Below are 23,033 nucleotides of genomic sequence, written 5' to 3' on the forward strand. Positions count from 1 at the left end.
ATATGCCTAACTGGCCCCTCCTAAACCTCAAACCATGCAATATATTTAGCAATATGTTTTATTTCAGCCCAGAAAATCCTTGTTCAAATCTCTGATCAATTTAACAGTTTTATCTTAGCTATGATTCTAACCCCTCAATAGTTTTGCTTTTATATCTTTAAATTGTTTAAATATGACTTTTTAAAAACACAATTAAATTGACCTCTACTTTATGGAGACACACTTTAATAGCAACACTAGGTAAAGCAAACTAAATGAAGAACATGAATATCTACAGGAGACAGTATTATGGGGGTTCATTATAGATGTGCAAAATGATACTCTTGGTCAATATGTTTAAAAAAAGATAGCACAGTCTAATCTTGGACATAATTCTCTCATAAAACTAGTAAGGGAAGATAATCTTTTTTACCTTTTCAAAAAACCTTAAAAATGGGCATAATCTCTTTCTTACTCTCTTTTTAAACATGACAATGACTTTAAAGAACATTGAAAAATGGTTCATGGTGTAATATTAAGTAGTAAGATGTAAATTATGAGTGTATGTGGGAGTTATGATCTCAATTCTTTAAAAATGCATGCATACAAGAAGATACTACTATCTTCACATCCATTAGAATGGCGAGAATTAAAAACAAAAACAAAAAAACAGAAAACAACAAGTGTTGGTGCAGATGTGGAGAAATTGGACCCTTACGCATTGCTGGTGAAAATGTAAAATAGTGCCACCACCTCAAAAAATTAAACACTGAATTACTATTTGATCCAGTAATTCCATTTCTGGGTATATACCCAAAAGAACTGAAACCAGGGACTTGAACAGATATTTGTATACTCATGTTCATAGCAGCATTATTCACGACAGCCAAAATGCCCATGTGTAGGTTAATGGATAAACAAAATGTGGTATATACACAGAGTGGAATATTACTCAGCTTTAAAAACGAAATTCTGACTACATGCTATAATATGGATGAATCCTAAAGACAGTGAAACAGCCAGTTACAAGAAGAAAAAACTGTATGACTACTTATATGAGGTACCTAGAATACATACATAGAGACAAAGTAGAACGGTGGTTACCAGGGGCTGGGGAAAACGGGGAGTTTTTAATGGCTACATAATTTCAGTATGGGATGATAAAAAAGTTCTGTAGTTAGTGGTGATGACTGTACAATAATATAAATGCACTTGATGTCACTTAAAAATGATTAAAATGGTAAATTTTATGTTATGTATATTCTACATTAAAAGAACTTTAATATATGCATACATACATATATGTATGCATATATGCATACGAAGGGAATAAATACACCTAAATTATTAGTGGTTATATATGGGTGGCAGAATTACAGATAATTTAAATTTTATTCCCTATACTATTTGAGGTCTTTCAAAATCCTACAGTAAAAAATTAATAAAAATCAAGGGAAAATTAACTTAAAAACTGAATATGGCATGTCACTGGATTCTGGAGACCCTTATCCACCTTAGTATAGGGATTAGTCCTCCACATGGTCTTTAGGGAAGGAAGAGAGAAGCACTTGGTCTCACATACAGAAGTGGAGTTGCTACCATCCTTACTTGAATCTCACTTCTCAATGGGAACCTTTTCAAGGTGTTCTTGCATAATGGTAGGATCTAGGCACTGGCTAAGATACTTTCAGTGGATTCACAGAAAAATATTAGTGCCAATGGTATGGAGACTTTTGGCTAAAAGATAATTTGAGACGGAGAGGACAGAGCATCCTTGTTAATCATATACCTCCCCCTTCCCCGTTAGCCTCGCACGTCACATTTTAAAAAAGGCACCACAAAATTAAAAATTTAAATTTAGAGAGAATGAATCCTTAAGGTCATTTTCCAATGACTTGAGATAAAACAGATTTAGCCAAAGAAAAATAAGGAAGGCTATCATGATCCTTTCCTTTGTTTAAAGGGTTAAAAACCAGGTACTTATAATTTGACTACGGAATGTTTATGAAAATTAAAAAAATTTTTTTTTCAGCACACTGTTTCACGAAAATATTCAATATTATGCCCCTTCAAGACTCTTCTATGTGAAGGAGCAGAAGACTATATATATATACATATATATATATACCCAAATTACATTTTCCATTTTTTAATACTGTTTACTCAAAAACAGCTTCATGAGAGCTTGACATTTTATCAGAAAATTTTTCTAAGTAAACTTCCTGGGCCTTCACATTTGAAAGTGCTCTCCCTTAGTAACAAGTATACATTAAACCAGGGACAAAAAAAAAAGGTGGGGGGGGGGGGGTACAAGCAGTATCTTACTTATCCTGCACAGTAAAGCTAGGAAAACGTCCTGCTTTTTGTGCTGCCACCACTGAAACATGTTGTACTATACTAACTTAGGCTGTTAGCACTTTATACCTTGAACTTGGAGACAGCCTGTTTTCCTTGCCTCTGATTCTGCCATGCTGCCCACAATCTGTTTTGCAGAACCATCTCCAGGTTAACCTCCCTAAAGTACCACTTTGACCATGCCTCTCAGTAGTTCAAACTCCTCCACTAGAAATTTTCTTCTTACTGTATGAAGTATAAATTTCTTGCCCTGACATTTAATGTCTTCCAAAATTTGGCCCAAATACAAATTTTATGTTCCAACTTACAACAAAGCTATGTGCTGTTCACTAGAAATAGAAATGTACTGTACTTTTCTGCCTTCCTACCTGTGCCGAGAATAATTCTGATTATAGACTGAACAGGTTCTCATTAAGAATTTACTGAATGAATGTTCTGATGATTGCAACATGAGTTTCTCTGAGCAGTGGGCACATAATTTTGTGGTTCACTAATAGTTACAGGGCTTGAAAATCCTAGTGTCTAGTCACAGCTATCTGTATAACCTAAGCAAACTTTTTAGGAAACCAAAAAATAAAATAAGGTAAAGCTCTAACTGTTAATTAAAATACAGGGACTACTAACGTGCAAGAGGTAACAAAGCAGCTAGCTCAGTGCATGCTGAGTATTGAAAAATGTATGGCTTCATCTTCCTATTAGTTACTCTGCTTCTCAGCCAGGTTAGAACATTGTTACTTTGTACATAAGCAAAGACTTTATTATAAGGCCAAATGCCCTTTAGCTTAAGGAGGAAAAAAATACCCATGCAAATATTTAACTTAGATGATGAAGTAACAAATGCTTAAAATAGTGATGCTAAATGTTTCTGTAATTCCAACACTGATAGCTATTTCTACCCCTTTCATCAGGACTAGACTATCTGGTAAAGAAGAATGAACATGGGCTCTGAAGACTGAGAGACCTGGGTATCTCAGTTGTATCTCAACTTGGAGACTATCACCGTGCAATCATGAAAACATTATATACATAACCCTAGGAAACTCAAGCTTCCTCATGGCAATTTTTAAAAAAATAATTATTCCTATTTCTCATGGTTATGAGAAATAAGAAAATATACGGCAGTGCTGGTACATGTCCAATGTATGTTCAATAAATGATAATTCACTTTCCTACTTCCCTGCACCACTTTCCTATGTGGGGATTTACTTGAATCCATCTTTCACTCAAGCTATTACCCAACTATCCAGGATATATACTGTTTTCGCTCATCCAGGTTTTAAAAGGTAATTTTTTGAACTCTACAATTGAATGAACACTCCTCTCTAAATATCAACCTATTGAAATATCTGTATTGAAAATTATACAAATTTTATTTGTGCAGTAAAGGCTGATACATATTGTGTGTATGATTTTTGGTACTTTGGACTTCAATATTATATATCAAAGAAGAGAGAAGGAGATATGTGTGTAATTCTGGATCCATAAGACTTCCAAGAAAAAAAATACTTCCTCAATAAATCCTATTATATGACCAGTGTTTTCAGTTATTAAAGCTACTGCTTAGCAGATAAAAAGACAAAAACATATACTGGACTTCCAGGAACAACTTCAGTATTAGAAAGCAAGACTCACTTCTGTTTTGCCCCTCTCGTTTAAAACCATCAATTATAATCTCAGAGGGAAACTATTTTCAAATACCCTTAGCAACAAGTACACATTAAACCAGGGACAAAAGAAAAAGGCACAGAGCTCTAATTCTGGGCGAGGTGTCATCACGGCTAACTTTGCAGTCACTGTCCCCAAATGCTTTCAATCTCTTCCTAAGCTTATGTGTGCATACTATTATTATTATGAGGAAACTGAGGCTTAAAGTTAAGTACTTATTCAAGGTCACATAACTAGAAAGGAGTGAAGCTGTGATACAAACACAGGAAGCCTGATTCCAAAGTCCGAATTGTTTACTATGTTAGTGGTTCTTGCCCGGATTCATTGATCTCTTTTTGTAATACATACTTCTGAGGCCCCTTTTACAATCCTAACGTGAAAATCAGGTAATATTACCTACTCATAAAAAATTAATATAATGCTTTAATTGTAACATGAAAGATAAAAAGAATTTATAAAATGTATTTGCTATAAAAATAATTTTAAATTATGCTTTTAATTAGAAAATTTCAGGCAGAACTACACTGTCAGCAACAACAAAAATGCCTAGAAATTTCCAAAATGTTTGTGAGGGTAGAACTGTCCTAATGGAGAGAATCCCTGCACTACTGTATACTTTCTGCTGTCTTAGAGATTCTGTCAGAGTTGCATTCTTTCACTTTTTTCCTTTCAATACACGTCGAGATCCTTGCTCACCTTTACAAACAAACATAATTACAAAATTTGTACAGCCTCATTAAGACCCTGTGTTATTTAATCTCTATGAATGAATTTAAGGCACAAATAATTTTAAAAACTGAAAATCCAGGAAGAACACAGAGCATCGTTTTACTCTGGCAAAGAAATTAGTGTCAATTAAATCTAGTTCCAACCACCACTTATCTGGCCAACTAATTTCTTACCGCTTATTTTAAATTCAATGGCAGATTATATACTCTTACCCTTTTAAAGCTCTAAAGCTTTTCTCATTTAGCAACTAAAGTTCACTATGGGAAAATCACACTTTTAGAAATAGTTTTAGAATTTGTTATACAATTAAATCAATACCTCACACTGCCCAGTTTATAGTTAGAAATAATTCCCCTCCATCCACCCACGTGATCACGAAAAAATAAAAGAGGGAGCCAAATCAAGTCCCTTTCAAGCGCAGACCTGTTCTTTGGGATGCAGGCAGCTCGCCGGCAGCAGGCAGTGTACCTGTTGCTCCAGGAGGCAGCGCATAAGCTGAAGATGACGGTGGAGCTCCCGGTCCGCCGTGCTGGAAGGATGCTCCAGAGGAAGGGGGAGGAGGGAAAGAGGCAGTGGGGCTGGAGGTAGGTGGAGAGGCCTGGTGCTGTGCTGTGTACAGCTGAGACTGTCCAGAATAGGACGAAGCAGAAGATATGTACGGGGTGTTAGGGTAAGCATTTGAAACAGAAGGAGCAACAGGCTGCTGAGGTCGATACACTGCTGACCCCCCTGTTCCGAAGGAATACTGCTGGGCTGGTTGATAAGCTACACCAAGGAGAAGAAACAGAAATTTTAATTAGTTACAAATTTATTCAGATAGCAACAGGAAACCAAAGGTATCTCATTCTATGGAAATTATTTTCAATTCTTCTAATAATAAGCTACAACCAAACATTACCCACTTAAAACAAGTTATGCTTTTGATAGTCTGGATGCCCTAACTATGCCAAAAGTCATTGGATCCAGTCTTTGAACCCTGCCATCTCCAGACTGCTGCTGGCTATGAAAATCTTTGAGTCATCAGACCCAAGAACCAGAAGACTGACCCTTTTCTGAGACATCCTGTTCCTGGGAAGACTGCAGTGACACCTACTAGCCATCAGAGGGAGCCATGCAGGAATTACACATCCAAAGCAGTCCCCTTTCCAGTAAAAGTTAAGGGAGCTTGGTGGCAGCTCAAGACCTCTTCCAGCGTAACAACTGTAGGGTGAGCACTATTGTTATGAATCAGATACCTTCTCCAACATCTAGTAAAATCATCAGCTACTCAAATTCTGGGTTTGAGCACAGTTCCAGATTAACAGGCAACTCTGTATGATCCCTGACAAGACAATTACTATATTTCTTACACTGTGCAAAGTTGGTTAGTAAGCAATCAGACAGCCAACTAGTGTTTTAATGCAAAGACCTGAACCCAGATACCATTACCTTTTGTGCGACCATGGGCAGAATATGAACCTCTGCAGAGGGAATCCAACAGAACTGTGCTCATTCTACTCTGAAGACAGCACTTCCACGCTGAGCACTGAGTGGAAAGCTGTATCACATTTGTACTCATGTTAAGTAAGAACACCCATCTTATGAGCACAGAGCACGCTCGTTGAGATTAGTTCTTGCTAGGTAACATCCTCTTGTTTTATAGTAGCTGTTCAGTCATATAACTGTCCACTTTGAGATTTGCATTTTTGCTTATTTTAAATTTTAAAATAGAGGTGATGTTTTACTTTGCAAGTATAAATAGTTTCTTAAAAAAAATGAAAGCCAATAGGGGAAAGGTCATTATTATACATTTGTCAAAATTCACAGAGTGTCTGACACCAAGAGGGAACCCTAAGATAAACTACTCTGGGCGAAAATGGTGAGTCAGTGTAGGCTCACTGACTGTAACAAATGGACCACCGTGGTGCACGATATCTGTGGTGGGGAGGCTGTGCACGGAGGCAGGAGGTATACCGAGACTTCCTGTACTTTCCACTCAATTTTGCTGTGAGCCTGAAACTGCTCTAAAAAATAGTCTGTTTCCTAAAAAAATTAAATAAATGGAAGACGACAACAAATGTCCCTTGGAACCAATTTTCCAAAAATGGTTTGCATCATCTTGCCTAAAGGAAAAGAATATGTACCAAATAATTTCTAAAATTCTATTTTTTTATACCAAAATCATGGCACAATTGACTCTCTTTAACAGGCTCAGGAATAAGAGCCAACTGTTCTGAATGGACTGACACAGGAGCTGTTTCCTAGCATGTTGATTCAGGATGCCTCCCAGGGAAACCATGCTTCGCTATAGCAAGGACTCAAGTCCCACACAGAATGGTTCTTTCTTTACTTGTTACAACTGATTTGATCATGGCTTTGGAGCTTCAAAGTAAACAGTTACTACACTGGATAAGACAAGACATGCTGCCGTGACAGGACTTCAGGGTCACACTACTTACGCTGTGGCTGTGGATAAGGTGGCACCTGGGTGTGCGTATGGCCAGGAGATGTGGGAAGCTGAGCTGTGGCAACATTTGGATTAACATTCCCATGCATTATGAAGCCTGGAGGTGGAGGATTTTCTCCCTAGGAAATGAGAATATGGTAAAAAGGAGGATTAAATCTGGAACCAAGAATCTTGCCAGATGGATTTATAATCTTTGAAATGGAATTAAAAAAAAAAAAAAAAAGTTGTGTAAAAAAACTGCATTTCGTGCATACTATCTTCTTCAAGACACATTTTCTGAGCAACACATTTTGTGTGATTTAAAGATTAGACAGGTCCAAAGTAATAATAACAATGAATGGCAAGAGATGCTAACAACCTCATAAAATAGGATCTATGATATTTATAGTAAGTCACTAGGATTTTCCATCTCTACTAAAGTCCATCCACAACTAATGCTTCGGAAATTTAAGTATAAATGCCACAAGGCGATATTATCTTCTCCATGATGCTAAAAAAAAAAAAAAGAAGAGGAGGAAGAAGAAGAAGAAAGGAAAAAATATTCAGTGAAATCAGATTTAAACCACTGAACCCTGGTTGATGTTTTTCTAGTTCAAGTCAATTTAAAACTGCAAAAGAAGAGGAGAGTGATAAGAAAATAAATTAATTGTGCTAAAAACTGCTTCTTGCATCCTAAAAGCACTAAAATGCAATAAGCAGATAGACAGATGGGGGGAGGGGAACTTAAGGGAGGTGGGTAGAGAATATATAACTATATATTTAGGTGAGCAGAATTCTGCTCAAAGAGGAATAATGAAGGATATACCTGTGTATCAGAGGGAGAGGCTGCAGGTGGATGGCTGGGAAGGGCGGTAGGAGTTTTGTTACTCCAGGTAGTGACAGTGGGGGCAATTCTAACCTGAATTGAACAAAGAAATACCAATCACAGAACATAAAACATGAAAATGTTAAAAGAAGAAAAAAAAAAACCCAACAGGCATTAATAGCCAGATGCAAAGCAAAAAATAAGAGCAGCAAGATAGCATACATTAGCCAGGCAACTGCTTTCAGGTAATCCCTTTCAAGGGATTCCAAAAGAAAAAAACACCTTTCACAACAGAACAGGGGAAGGGAGGCAGTAGAAAAATCAATATGAAAACTAAATCAAAGCAGAAAGAACAATGCCATTCAAGTGTCAAGAGTAAGTGGGAAAAGGTAAGTTCTGTAAGTAGGGAAGGAAAGAAGACATTCCGGGGGGAAAAAAAAAGGTAATTGAGTGAAAAAGTGATTTTTGAAGCACTAATTGTATTCATGCTACTATTAGATCTGTAAATATATTGCTATAAGCTCCCTTTTCCGGATTTCATTAGAGCCACAAAAATTATGTTAGTTCCGTATGAGGCTTAGAATCATACAATCAGAGCATATTAAAGATCATCCAATCTGATCCCCACCCTTTACCATTGAGAAAACCAAGGCCCAGAGAAATGAAGGGGCTGGCTGAAGTCCATACAACTTGTTGTTGATGGAGCTAGGACTGATTCTAGGTCTCCTGATTCCCAGGCCAGTGTTTGCCACGCTACACCACGTTGCTTACCCTGGAGTCCAGAGGTTTTCAAAAAAATTTTTTTAAGCCATCAGAATATTTTTTGTCAAGTAAATCTTTGTAGAAGAAACTCTATCATATAAACAATTAATAGCAAAGATGTGCTGGTCGTAGTAGGAGAACTCCTACTCAGTTGGCTTCCCTTGCAGAAATCCCTTTAGTCCTGCCTATAAACATGCCTTTAAAACCACAAGCCACTGTCCTCATTCAACATATCATAAGCTTTAATCAAGAAAATCACTGCATAATTTATGACTGAATTTGTTTTCCTTTTCTTAAAGTATGAGACTGCTAAGTCACAGTATAATAAAAGTCTTTCAAGGTTTTTACATTTTCCCAGAAAGATAGATTAAACCCAAGGACATAAGGAGTAAATATTCTCTTCTCCCAATGTAGAGAACGCCTTACTTCAGTGCCCTGACACAGTGAGGTCAAACTCAAGGTGCTTAGCTTAGGAGTTCCAATCCTGTTAACCATTAACTAGCCATGCTGACAAATTCAAGCTCTATGTCTTAAAACTCTGGTTAGTCGCTAGACTCCTCCACCTCTCAGTTTCCCAGCCATCACCTGATTTGCCCTATCTATGTCATAGACTTTCTAAGTCTAGCAACAAGAGTGGAGAATTTAGTTTTGTTTACCAATATACCCTCAACAGGGAGAATAAAGGCAGGCCCTTAAATTCATATTTGTCAAATGAACGAAAAAACAAAACAGAGAGTAGTACAGTCATAATTATATTCAAATGTAATCTATCCTGATTAAATAGCAATCAAAAGCATAACAGACAAAAGAGCATGAATTTTTTTTTCATGGTTTTATGCTTAGTTTTGCTACAAAATGTAAAAACGACCCCATCAATTCTATCAGCAATTTGTTCTATTTTAAAATGGGCAGAGGGACTTCCCTGGTGGCACAGTGGTTGGGAATCTGCCTGCCAGTGCAGGGGACATGGGTTCAAGCCCTGGTCCGGAAGGATCCTGCGTGCCGCGGAGCGGCTGAGCCTGTGCGCCACGGCTGCTGAGCCCCCGTGCCTGGAGCCCCTGCTCCACGTTGGGAGAGGCTACCACAGTGAGAAGCCCAGGCACCACAGCGAGGAATGGCCCCCGCTTGCCGCAACTGGAGAGAGCCTGCACGCAGTGGCAAAGACCCAACGCAGCCAAAAATAAATAAATAAATAAATAAAATTTTTAAATAAATAAATAAATAAGAGAGACTGCCATCGAGGTGGTTTCATCTCAAAAATAAAATGAGCAGAGTACCTACTAACTTTGTTATCAGTCAAGACCATTTATTACTTACGAAAATATACTTTTTATTTAAGAACATGAAGGTTATCTGCTGGTCTGGAAATATAAGTTTCTACATGAAATAGTAAAAGACAATAAGAGGTCACATTTTATGCCACTAACCATTTGGTAATTTTAATTTAATAAATAAATTAGTTTATTAATAAAAATTATTTAATCATCTTTACATTCCCCATGACCTACAACTTCATATACCTTTGGTCACTCACTTTTCTCTAATATAAAGTTGTCCAAAAAAATGCTTGTATTCTGGATACTCTTTATTGTGCTGATACAGAAGACATAGTAAAACCACACTAATGACTCAGAAAATAATACTTAAAAAGAGACTATTTTCTAAAAACATTTTAAAAAATTGACCAAATTACCCACAAAATTGTTCCCACTACTTTACTTACAGTTTGTTAGATGAATCAAATTGTAAAAATTTCAAGAACAGATGTACATGTGTAATTTAAGTTTGAGTGATGGAGAAATAAGAAATCTCCCCAGAGAGCTTAAATTAATTTTACCTAGTTTGCAAATTATTTGACTAGATTAAAGGGATAATTTTTAAGAACATCATAAATGCTACTTTCAAGAACAGAAAAACTATAACCATTAAAATAATACGTTGTCCAGTTTTATCACTGGTCTCTTACTCAAGAAACTAAAACCACCAATTTGAAATACATAAATGTTCCTACTTTAATCTGGACCATATCACTCACATGGGGATAATATTGTTGAGCTGGAACTCTTGGCATCTGTGTGTGGCCAGCAACTGGTCCAGGCCTGCCCTTGGGCAGCTGCTGCCTCTCATAAGGAATTTTAGGTGACTCCTGTTGTCCTGGTGCTGGATCTCCTTGTGCTCTACAAAGTCTGTCACGAAGCTGCACGATATTTGGCTATAAGAAGCAATGGAAGAAAGCAAAGCCAATTGTTAAGAGTTCACCCAACTATATATGACAGCATGTTGATCTTCTTAAAGTAAGCTTGATCATTCATATGATTTTTGTTCATATGCTGTGTATTATGCAATAAACCCTGGCACATTAGGGTCTGACATCATGGTTTCTAATACTCAAGACTGACACCAAAGGTCCATTATATACAGTGTAACTTGTAATTTAACTGAGGCAGGGATTTGAATTATGCCTACCACATGGTAGTATGCAAGATCAATGTCACTTATCATCACTGCTCTTTTGTTGTTTCTCTTGCAGTTGAGTAATGCTCACAAATCACAAAAGCAGCTGAAAAAATACAACTTTGTTTCTCTGCAGGGAAAAAAGGCTCCAAAAGAGAATCAACTGCTAAAGATGGTGATGGAAGAAAATGGTGATCTATGAAAGACATGAAAATTAATAAAAAAAGAGATGCTTGAAATAAATTAAAAAAGTAAGATGTCAAACTCAGGGTAGCTCACACAGATCTATAATTATATAGATCAATAGTAAGTATGAGTTTACCATATACATGTTCTAGTTATTAACAAACAACAAAAAAGCAATGTGTTAAAATGTTTCAGCAAGAATTCATTTAATATCTATAAAAATTATACATTTCCATAAATTCATTAAAGGTTTAAACACATCATTTAAATTTTGTAGGTATACTTAGGTAAACCTGCCTTTTATGGAGGGGAACTATATACTATGATGATATTACAAAGTCTCAGGAAATATTCCCCAGAAAATACTAAGGGTATACTGAGATATACAGGAGGAAGTAACATCAAAATTACAAGTTTTGCATAAAGAATGTTCTTTAAAAGTCCAAAGAAAAGCATGAAGAATAACGTATAAAAAATGTATGTGATTATAAACAGTATTAAAAATAAAGAGTTTAATTCTCAGGCTAGAAGGGCTAAAGGTCTTAGAGTAAGTTAGTCTTAAGATAAAGGGTCTTATACCTCAATATAATAATAAGACCTTATTATGTAAAAAATCCTATAAAACTATTATACCAAAGTCATTATAAAGATAAAGACTTTGTTTCTATTCTACTTAATATTCTCATTAACAATTTAGAAAGATGTGAGCTGGATCCTACATGTAAGTGTACACAAAACCAACTAGAGAGTCATACCTCCACAGTCCTGGAATACAGATATAAGTATTTTTACTCAATGAAATTTATTGACAATTCCCTAGAACAGACAAAATACTGAAAACAATTAACTAAAAAATTTCGTCAAAAAGAGAATAAAGTTTAGAACAAAAAGTATAGAAATAAGAAAAGGCTCCGAATTAAGCTCTAGCAGATACACAATGCAGATAGAAATATCCTACTTGTGGAAAATCTTCCTCACTCCCCACCCCAGCTTCCACCCATGTTGCATTATTGGGTTTAGATTTCCCTCCTCTGTGCTCCCACTACCTCTATCATTGTCCTTATCACTTTGGAATCCCATGTATACTTCTGTTGTCATTTTGAGTTTGGAAACTCCCTCAGGGAAAGGATCTTGGCAATTCTATTCATCACTACATATTCAGTCACTTATTGAATTGAAACAAACATCATGAAAAAGCCCAAGTTTTACTGCACACCAAATAAGGACACTAAATTAGGAATGTGATATAGTTCTCTCTGCCTTGAATACTTTAAAAATATACTCACCCACAGACAGCATCGGACTGAAACGGCATATAAAATGAATGACTTTGTTAACACCTGGGGTGTCATTTGTGAGAATTTTAAAATCACGACCCCAATTTGTTTGATTAAGTATTAACATTTATATCTCTGAAGATACCTACAAAGAGTCTTGTGCACAGAATCAGCATTTGGCTTAGGAAACAAAAAGCTGGCCCTTTTCCTACTTATTTTCCTCAAAAACTAAGCCCTTCAGTACAAAGGGACAAGCATTCTATCTCCCTGACACAGCCTGGGTACACCTGAAATTACACTCGAAGACGTGTCGATAATATTCACCTATTAGGCGATAGAAATTCAACTGCTCCAAATCATTCCACCTACTAGTACATTTATGTTTCATACTGAGTGCTATCTACTGAACTCACCTTACTCACACATTCAAAAAAGAAAAATGGCCAGTTCTAATTACCTGGTTGGTGCTATCAGGAAGAAAAGCCAGGGCTGCAGCAATACTGCCCTGGGCTGCCAACAAACTGGCATACTGACTCATCTTCTCAGCCAAAAGGACTCCTACAGTGTTAGTGTCCATGGCTTGGGTGAGTTGTACAGCTTTTCGCAGGATGACAACTTTCTCAATCAGATCCTAAATGAGAAAAAGAAAGGAGAGTGAAGGAGAAACAGACAATGGTACCAAGATGTGTACTGAGAGGAAGCAGGAAAAGACAAGGAGTTACTAAGATTTCCAAAGCCTACCAAAAGTACGGTACCTATTATCACCAATATTAAGAAGGTCTGCAAGAGTTGACCACCATTTAGGTAACTGAAAAAGCGAGGAGGAAGGTCTCCTACTCATGGTTAAGGCATAGGTTACCATCTTCTCCCAAACATCCTTAAACTGCCAGAGACTTGTCTCCTGAGCTAAAACAGGCAAATATCCAAAGTGAAAGTGACAGGCTGATGTCTGAAGGCAGAAACTGGGTTCCAGCATGTATAAGAGGGAATATTATACTATTATACTATGTATACTATAAAAATAGTACTACTAAGCCTCCAAACAGGCTTAATATTTCAACCCGAAGTTTCTCATAATGCTCTTCAATACCTATTCTTTCAACACTAGAGAGCTATGCTTCAGGTATAAAGTACAAGAATATCCCATCTGCCTTTCATAAGTACACCAATCCAGAAGAGTGAAAACAAGTGTGTTTTCTCTCAGAAGCACTTAGAAGGAAAAACCTTGATTCCTACAAGACTTTCGGTTTCAATAGTGATCTTTAAAGCAACCACCATACTGAGAAAATCTCTCTGCAGAGACAAAAAGAAATATTAGACTGAAATTTCTTGAGACTCTGCTGACTAAATGCTTAGGAATAAAAAAATCTAAATATATAGTTACTCAGCGCCAGAGAACAGTCCCCACGTTTTTCACTTCCTCTCTTGCCCATGTATTAGTGCTACATGGGATTCCATTTACCTCTTACTTTCATTTTCCCCGAACCATGAAGACTGCCCACTGGTACTGGGGATCCCTCCCATTCCTTACCCCACACCGTTTCTTTGCCCAAGGCAGACAGGATCACTGGAGGCAGAGGAAGGAGCAGGAGGACGAGAGGTAAACTCTATAGCTGTTTTCATGCTCTTGCCACCTACTTCCCTCAGTAACCACCACATCACAACCTGGTTCTCACAAACAGTTGCACTCCCATTTTACCATCCCATCATCTCAAACTCTGCCTCTCCAAACATAGCAATAAATACACATAATTATCCAGCAAAAGAGCTTCTAAAACATAATTAAGTAGGGTGAAAGGAATGAACTTCTGGAACAAATCAATCTCTAGAATATAAATAGGGTGAAAGACAGTACTAGAAAGGAAGCAACTTTTGTTTCAAAGATACTAACCTGAAGGGACAAAGGATTGCTTCCATCTTGAGCTTTAGTCCAACATGCAACTAGTTTCTCTACATTCCCTGCACAAATATAGCAGAGACATGCCTGAGTCTGCAGGAGGCTATCACCTTCACTTTCAAGCCTGGTTCCCAAAAGATCTATAGATCAAAAGGAAAACAAATAAGATTATACACAAGGCAATCTGTGTATGACGTCAGGAGCAGCCCAATAATATTTTCAGAGGTATGGATCAAACTTCATAACCAATGAGTAGCAGGCAAAAATAAAATCACTGTCATGTAAATGTTCAGTAAATGTTTATTTGTTAAATGAGTGGAAAATGAGTGACAAATTTTATATAATAAACAATTTCACAAGATTCTATACCTAGCTGTAGAATGGATTTATATTTATTATATTAGAAAAAATTAAAAGTGGGAAAAATATTTGAACAGAAAAATCCTAATGAACATTTAACTGCATTTCATCACGTCAGGTGCTTTTGTAAGCAGTGGACTAAAATATGGCACATTTGGAATAAACATCAATGATAGTTAGACTACTCTACATTATTTATGATAAAAAGTTAATATCTTCTAAGTTTTACATTCTCATAATACTTTCAAGGTTGTTCATTTTTATATTAGCAGCCTAAAGCTTCTGTTCTTGTATATAATGAATACTATTCCTTAGTCATCAGTTCAGTCATGGCCTTTAATGGTAATTTCTACTCAAATGTTATAATTATTAATTTTATCAAGCTAACATTTATTAACTGAGAGCTGATTATGTGCCATTTTACATATGAATAGACTAAGACTTAGAAATTAATTTTTCCTAGGTCATATAGCTAGTTAGTGGCAGAAGCAAGAGTCTCAGTTTGGTCTGTCTGAAACCAAAATCATTAAATAATATTATTTTAAAAAATGACTAGTAGGTATGGAGAAGCAACGTAGTTAATAATAACTGAGAAAAGCATTCAAATGAGAACTTCGTTTTCTTATCTGTTATTAGTAGGTTTACAAAAATTTCTAAATAAAATCTGCCATTAATTTTATTTACAATATACCACGCCATATACGTAATATAAATATAAAGCTCATTTTCTTACCACAAAGGGCAGAAAATTCATCTGGTTTAGCATAAGTCAATACTGCAGCTAAAGCCTCTCTCCAATTTTTAAGATCACAAGACTCGACAATCTCTTTCCAGTTCTTCATCACTACTGCAGTAATTAGCTTAGGAAAGGAAAACCAAAGGAGAATTAAAAGCTTTTGGTATATTGATAAAAATTAACTCTGGCTAATCAATCAATCTTTCAACACTACTACTCACAGTACTTCATGAAAAATAAAGTAGCAGCAAAGCGAAGTATATCCTTAAACCAACTGACATAAAAGATATTTTCCTCAACAACAACAAAATCACACTAACATGTTTTATAAAATGCTGAGAAAGAGAACTATAGGGTGTTACCAAAACATTTAACAGGAGGACATGACTTAGTCTGATGGATCAGGAAAAGCTTTCTGAGCATATAGACATTTAAGATATGAAGTCAGAATTAATTTCATCGAGAAGGGAAAAACACTGCCGACCAACGGAATACTAGGGGCAAATCCTGGGAGAGAAAGGCACATGGAGTGTGTGAGGAACTGAAAGGCAGCCAGTGTGGCTAAAAGATAACAGGGGAGGGAGTGACACAAGACAAGGCTGGGGACACTGACAGCAACCAAAGCTGCTGGGACTGAACACTGGGACAACTTTCATGGAAAGAAATTTAATATCATCAAGCAGAGGCTTAAAAATGTACAGACCCTCTGCACCAGAAATTCCGTTCCTAGGACTACAGCCTCATTAAACAATTAGAAATTTGCACAAATCTTTAGGCACAACAAGGATGTTTACTGCTATCTTAACTACATTAGGAAAATATTAGAAACTACCTAAACATCCCCAAATAAGGGAAATAATAAATCCTTACTATAGAATATTATAGAGCAATTTAAAAATTTTTGTAAGAATCTTTAAATGATACGGGAAAATGATTACAATGTAAGTGACAATATTTATACGTAAAACCACACACATATATACCTGTATAATTGATTCTGTTTTTAAAAATTCTACAAATACATAGGAAGAGATACAAAAGGATATGTACCAATCTGATGGAAGAATTAGGGGGTATTAAAATTATTATCTTTAATATTTTCTATGTTCTTTTCTACAATAAAAATATCAGAAGTATTTTTCATTTAAAAAATCATATATGTAAACAACAAAAACTGGGATAATCATGCCAAGCTATCAACAATAACTATTTCTGGGTCAAGGAATTATGGGTGGGTTTTTTTGTTCTTTACTGTTTTCTGAATCTCAATTATCTATAATAAGAGTGCTTTGCTTTTATAAACAAATGCTACTGTTTGTTTATTTCTAAAATAACATACCCTGGTGATTTTGCTTTGGGATTTTGCGAAGTACTTTTTCTGGGTTCGAGCCAAGAGTTCTTGTCCACCTGCTATGGCCAATATAATGGCATCAGCCATGCGGTTATCATGTAGACAAAGGTCAACAGCACTCTCAAAGTTACCCGTCAGCAAAGCCTGAGTAATTAAACCATCAATATCTGCAATAAAGAAATAACACACCCAAGTTAAATAAAGTTTTTTGTTACAAGAAAAAAACACTACACCTATGAATTTTTACATACACACAATGGAGAACACAATGCTGATTTCTGAATATTACTGGTGGATTAATTTCTAACACAAACTGTTGATATCTATGGAAATATACTGAGATACATATAAGTAAAATCAGGTAAAATAACATACCTTCCAGATTGCCTAAAATGTAATAAAGATCATTTACAGTTTCTATCACATAGGTTTCAGATCATACCATCATTTTTAAGGTAGTGATTACATGTACTAAATGATAACTGAGTTCAACCCTCTACCACCTGTGACAAAACGTTTCTAACTTAAACTCAGGGACTATTTGCTTTCAAATGGTTAAAAAAAATTAGAAATCAAAACCAACAGATTCTTACCCCCACTGATGGAGATGTTAAATGTTCCTCCAGCTGATGGTAGAAATTCAGATTCTTGCTTTTCCTCTTTAATGCGCTAAGGAGATGAAAATGGCAGCAATTTAGCCAGATGAAACTGGAATAATTTACCAGCAAAACAAAATTTAAATATGATTATTCACTGACTAGATGACATGCCAAGTTATTCCAGAAAATTTCTCAGATCCAAGTTTAAACTAAGATCTATGACTTCCTTAAGTATTAACTCTCATTATACAATCATAAATAAAATCCAAAGTCCTCAGAAATAATGTTAAACAAACTTAAGTGTACATATCCATATTGGGAGCTCAGAAGAGACTGAAGCTGAAGAATTTTTGTTTTCTTGGATACCTCAACTAACAGTAGCTTGAAACACACAAAATGTTTTATTTATTTATTTATTTGGCTGCACCAGGTCTTAGTTGCGGCTCACAGGATCTTCGTTACCGCGCGCGGGATCTTTAGCTGAGGCATGCGAACTCTTAGTTGCAGCATGTGGGATCTAGTTCCCTGACCAGGGATTGAACCCAGGCCCCCTGCATTGGGAGCACAGAGTCTTAGCCACTGGACCACCAGGGAAGTCCCACAAAATGTTTTAAATTATACTATATTTAGATCTATTTTTTTTTTCTTTTACATTTTTCTAATGTAGATCTTAAAACAACCTTGCTTCAACACATCTAAAAATTCTGTCTAATAGGTATAGTTATAAGAGTCTTTAGGTTTTAACTGACTCAGTCGTGAAAAAAGAAAACCACCTGGCGTCCTTATATAAATGCAATATAAACAGATTATTTATAAATATACTGAAATTCAATTAGAGATTTTGTGTTCTCTTAAATTAGTCATACCTGGAACAGCAGCTTGGTCTGGTAAAAATATATACAGTTCTGTTATAAATTTCTGAAACTACTTGTAAGACTGAGTAAAAATAAATTCAATATTTTCTTTCTTTAGAAGAAAAGAAATATAATGGAGGCATACTGCTGGCAAATACTTTAAATGCTTTCTCTTCTATGCATAAAAATTCAAAAGAAGACAAAAAATAAAATGTATCAGAGATTATAGAGAAATTAAAAGAAAAAAACACATCTGTTTTACATGAGATAAAATATCTATCTTCTGTGCTCGTGTTACCTACACATCTGAATGTTAGTGCCTAGAATTCAAAGTCAGGAGCATTTTTGAATCGGATAATTTTAGTGTAGAGCACAGCACAGCATCATCTGTAAATAACGCTTAATTAGTTAATACTGACTATTACAGGAGAGTAACTATAACCTTAATTCTCTCCCCAACAAAAGAGAAGCATTTTCGAATTTAAAAACTGAAATTAAAAAATTGTAAAACTTGTTATTCATACTGAGGAATAAATCAGATACTGATCTGATTATATTCACTAACAAACTTACCAAAAAAATCTTTTAACAATTTTTCAAATTTGCTTTCAAAAAGCAACTAATAAACTTTTATATATGGACTTCTGAAATATACATAAAGTGAAAAAATGCACAACTTATTATGTGCTGGGTATCTTTAGTGTGTAAGCTACTATGTTTTATTTTACATAATAATAGCATCATCAAGATAAAGGGGAAGATATTACCACCTTAAACAATATTTTTTCAAATATTCTGAAAGCACACATTGATGACTACTGTTTTGTTAAATACATATTTACCTATTAATTCACGAGTGTATTTACAAATGGCCCTCTCTTTGATAATACATAGTTAGTCCAGTTGTATATAAATGAAAGTACGTTTCTTTAATGTATCCTACAATTCTGTCTATGTATTCCCAAAATTAGTTCAAATTTTCAGCAAGATTTTACCCATATCCTGTATTCCTGAGTTAAATAAATGCTAGAAGATCCACTTCTAAGGAAAGTATTTTTAATAATCATCTTGTAATAGTCTGTTTACTGAGGAATTATAACTTGGTAAAAGGTTGTAAGAAACTTTATATAATTAGAATATCCCCATATCACAAAGAACAATGAAAAAGTCAAATATGAGATGAGAAACAAGAACTTGTTGATTAATTTTCTAAGATGAAATATAATTAGAAAGAAAAGTAAATTATAGAATTACTTATTAGTGGTTTAAAAAAACCCAGAAAATTAAAAGGAAAAAAAATTAATGATACAACTCTGTGTTCAAGGACTCTTTTTACCTAGTTATAAAAATTGTCACTACAACTCAGGATGCATTTATAGTGAATAAGGATGATCAGATTATTTAGTGAAATATTCTTTACTTGGACTCAAAGTTCAAGATTAAATCAGAAGCTTATGCCACTGATAGTGAGTTGTAAATATTTATGTGTCAAGAAAAAACATTAACTTCACATGCAATGCAATGTGGATTTCTGAATAAAGTATCTTTTCAATTTGGCATCCTGATATGCATCTGACCAAACTAAGTCAATCTCACATCAGCTATTAATTTTAAACCATATAATCCAGAAGCTAGGTCAGAGAACTAAAAATTTTAGAGATGATACTTCTATCAAATTAGTACACAAACTTCTACCTTAAACATCTCTAAGAAAACTCCAGCTTTATTTTGGAACAAGTAGTCAAGAAAATTTTCCATATTTCAATGTGACATGAACAAATATCACATATTTTCCCAATGTACTTAAAAAAGAGAAAAAAAAGTACCTCTCCCAAGAGCTGCTCTTCAGCAGCAGGGCTCTCCTCCCCATCACTCTGTGCTACTTGGTCAGAGTCTTTAAGAGCCTTTGGTACACAAAACAATGACAGAGGAAATTGAAGAATGTAGCATTAAAAGGTTATTAGTGAACAAGGAAGACAAAAGACCCAACCAACAACATTCAGAGCTAGTTTAATCATAAGAAGCAACACTAAGTAAATTTATCTGAGGAACATCATTAGAGGAAAAGCAGAGAGCCATTACTGCTAAGACCTAACACTTCTTTCCTGCCAAACGTCCCTCAGCAACAAAGAGCTTAACCTTAAGTATCTGAGCAGTCACTGATTTCATTTTACCTCTGTTGTGAAATTCAAACATAGGAATTTCTACTAGCTATAACTAGCTCTACTAGCTATAACTTATGCTATTTTAAAATGAGAATTATTCATGTATTAAAATGCTTACAATAAGCATTTGTTTTTAAACTGTAAAGCAATAAAACAAATTTCCTAAATTATATTTTCTTCTTTATGACCTAAACCAAAATTTTAGAAGGTAGCTATTTTTAAAGGCCTTCTCTTACCACATCAGGTCCATCCACTTTGTTCAAGGCCGAAGCAATCTGAAATAAAGGCAACAACTCAGCTACCAAATGGAATTCTATTTCAAGGCATATAGCAAATGTTCACCTCTTACTCCATTCTCATTGGCAAAAATCCAAAATCAGGGGTAGCATGTTTAAAAAAAGAATAAAATTTTTGCAGAACTGAGTCTCAATGGTGCTAGTTTCAGTTACATGGATCTATTTTATTGCTCACACGTCATCTTACTCTGCTATTCAAATTGTAACACTAACCTCGAAACAAGCATGTTTTCTTCTACTTTTAAATAAAATAACTATAATTTAAAAAAATATTTCTTCAGAGACTCACTATGGAAAGAACTGCTACTAGAAGTATTTTGACAATCAGATTTTATTTCCTCATTTTTTGCTATCAGGTGTGCAGTAAAACTTTCATATTAATCTCTTGCAAACCAAGTTATAGCATCAGGAAGTTTAGACTAATAATAAAGTTAAATATAAAAAATCTAAAGGAGTGAGCAAAGACACATGACCAGTAAGCAGCGGAGCTGTGATGTGAGCCCAGGTCTATCTGACATCAAAGGGGCACTAATCTTCAATGTGCTCAGCACTGACTGCCCAGAGTGCACAGTATCCAACCTGTTCTGCATATGCGATAACTCTGCAATGCTATAAAAAACTTCAGTCATTTTCAAAGAATGACAAAGGGTTAATACAAATTATACAAAGAATCCTAAATATACCCTTCAAGGTTTCCAAAGTCAGAGTGTTTTAATTGCTGTTTATGTCAACATTGTGGAATAATTATTAAGCCCCTCTGAGAAGAAAACTATAAAACTGGAATATGACCTTTTTTAAAAAGTAATCTTTTTTTTTTTACATTAAAATGTTAAGCAAATCACTTGGGCTTTTTGTTTATTCAGGTTTAGTACAATAAAACACCCTTGTTCCAAAACATTTACTAGTTACTTGTGAGCTGGACCAACTTAATAAACAGTTTGGGAATTGTGGGTTGAAGGCATAAACAGCTGGGGTGCAAAACAGTACCCTCTTTTTCATCACTTAAGCTGTAGTGAATGCAGGGTGATCTCTTAACAGTTTCCCTCTCTCTTTCCTCCAGGGCCGCTGGCTACACCTCCTCCTAAAAAACTAAATGTCATTCCCAGTGTTTGAGGTTCACAGCCTCTTTTCTTTCAAGGCCCAATTCTCCCTGACACAGCTCTTTAAATCGAGTTTGAATTAAAGGTGGTTCTAGCAGCTTCTAAATTCAGGTACAATGAGGAGTTTCACCTTTAACAACGTGTACGCAAAACTTTGGCAACCAAGCATAAATTCTTATTAAATGTTTACTGAATGACTTGAAACAATCTGTGTAGAACTTTTTTAAAAATAAAAACACCTATGCTACATAAATATTTTATTTGTGCAAGCACAGCCTTTAAACTTTTCCAAAAGTTTACCTTCTTTCCTAGGTCTTCTTTTCTATATCCTAGAAGTTCAAGGTATTTTCCACGAGAATCATCCTCAAAGTTTACCTTTAAAAAAAGACGTATTCTTGAAACAAAGAATTGCATTTAAAGGCCTAATTTTTAATTAACTGCTCAAATTCCAAGCAGAATTATTAAAATTACCTGAAGTTTTACTATATCAACCAGAAGGTTGTTTGTAAGAGAATCCAAAGAAGTTTTTTTAAAGAAGTTATTTTTTAAAATAGTAAGCCTACTAGTAATTAATTACCCAGGTTGAATAAAACGTACTTTTAAACTAATTTTTGTAAAAACAAAGTCATGTCCAAAGGTTACATGAATGCAAAACTCACATTATGTGAAACATGTGATGTCCTAAAACTCTTTCTTAAAACTAATACTTACTCACAAAATATAAAAATAAATTTAACCTTATTGCATTCAAGATTTCTTTTCTTTGGAAAACTCAGAATTGAGAAATAGATATTCCCGTGGAGACAAAATGACAAACCGGAAAATTCTATTTATTATTCTATTGTCGTAAACGCAACTCAGTAAAAGGAATGAGAAATGCCTCCAACCTCTCTCCCCTATACCTATTCCCTCTTTCCCCATTTTCCTTAATTGGACCTACTACAAAAATTAAATACTCTGTGTTTTTATTATACTAAGCTCTATGTTCTAATTTTAAAATAGGTCTGCTGAATGTTA

The 23,033-nt window shown here is 35.1% G+C and overlaps 1 protein-coding gene across 20 annotated transcripts in view; it reads right to left on the bottom strand.

Annotated features, from left to right (window-relative positions):
* Window positions 1-23,033, bottom strand: part of SEC31A (SEC31 homolog A, COPII coat complex component) — a 73,427-nt gene that overhangs the window by 12,819 nt on the left and 37,575 nt on the right. For 10 of the 20 annotated variants that reach the window (XM_061192429.1, XM_061192428.1, XM_061192435.1 and 7 more), the window contains 12 exons: window positions 22,317-22,391; window positions 20,857-20,895; window positions 20,282-20,359; window positions 17,596-17,671; window positions 16,991-17,169; window positions 15,649-15,775; window positions 14,550-14,695; window positions 13,116-13,289; window positions 10,777-10,953; window positions 7,980-8,072; window positions 7,167-7,293; window positions 5,152-5,493 (listed from right to left, as the gene is read on the bottom strand). In XM_061192429.1, the coding sequence (XP_061048412.1) occupies window positions 5,152-5,493; window positions 7,167-7,293; window positions 7,980-8,072; window positions 10,777-10,953; window positions 13,116-13,289; window positions 14,550-14,695; window positions 15,649-15,775; window positions 16,991-17,169; window positions 17,596-17,671; window positions 20,282-20,359; window positions 20,857-20,895; window positions 22,317-22,391 (1,633 nt within the window). The remainder of the gene's footprint in view (window positions 1-5,151; window positions 5,494-7,166; window positions 7,294-7,979; window positions 8,073-10,776; window positions 10,954-13,115; window positions 13,290-14,549; window positions 14,696-15,648; window positions 15,776-16,990; window positions 17,170-17,595; window positions 17,672-20,281; window positions 20,360-20,856; window positions 20,896-22,316; window positions 22,392-23,033) is intronic. The other 10 variants (XM_061192439.1, XM_061192436.1, XM_061192441.1 and 7 more) reach the window with 6 other exon arrangements.

This window comes from Eubalaena glacialis, chromosome 5 (genome assembly GCF_028564815.1).
Source record: "Eubalaena glacialis isolate mEubGla1 chromosome 5, mEubGla1.1.hap2.+ XY, whole genome shotgun sequence".
NCBI classification, from domain to species: domain Eukaryota; kingdom Metazoa; phylum Chordata; class Mammalia; order Artiodactyla; family Balaenidae; genus Eubalaena; species Eubalaena glacialis.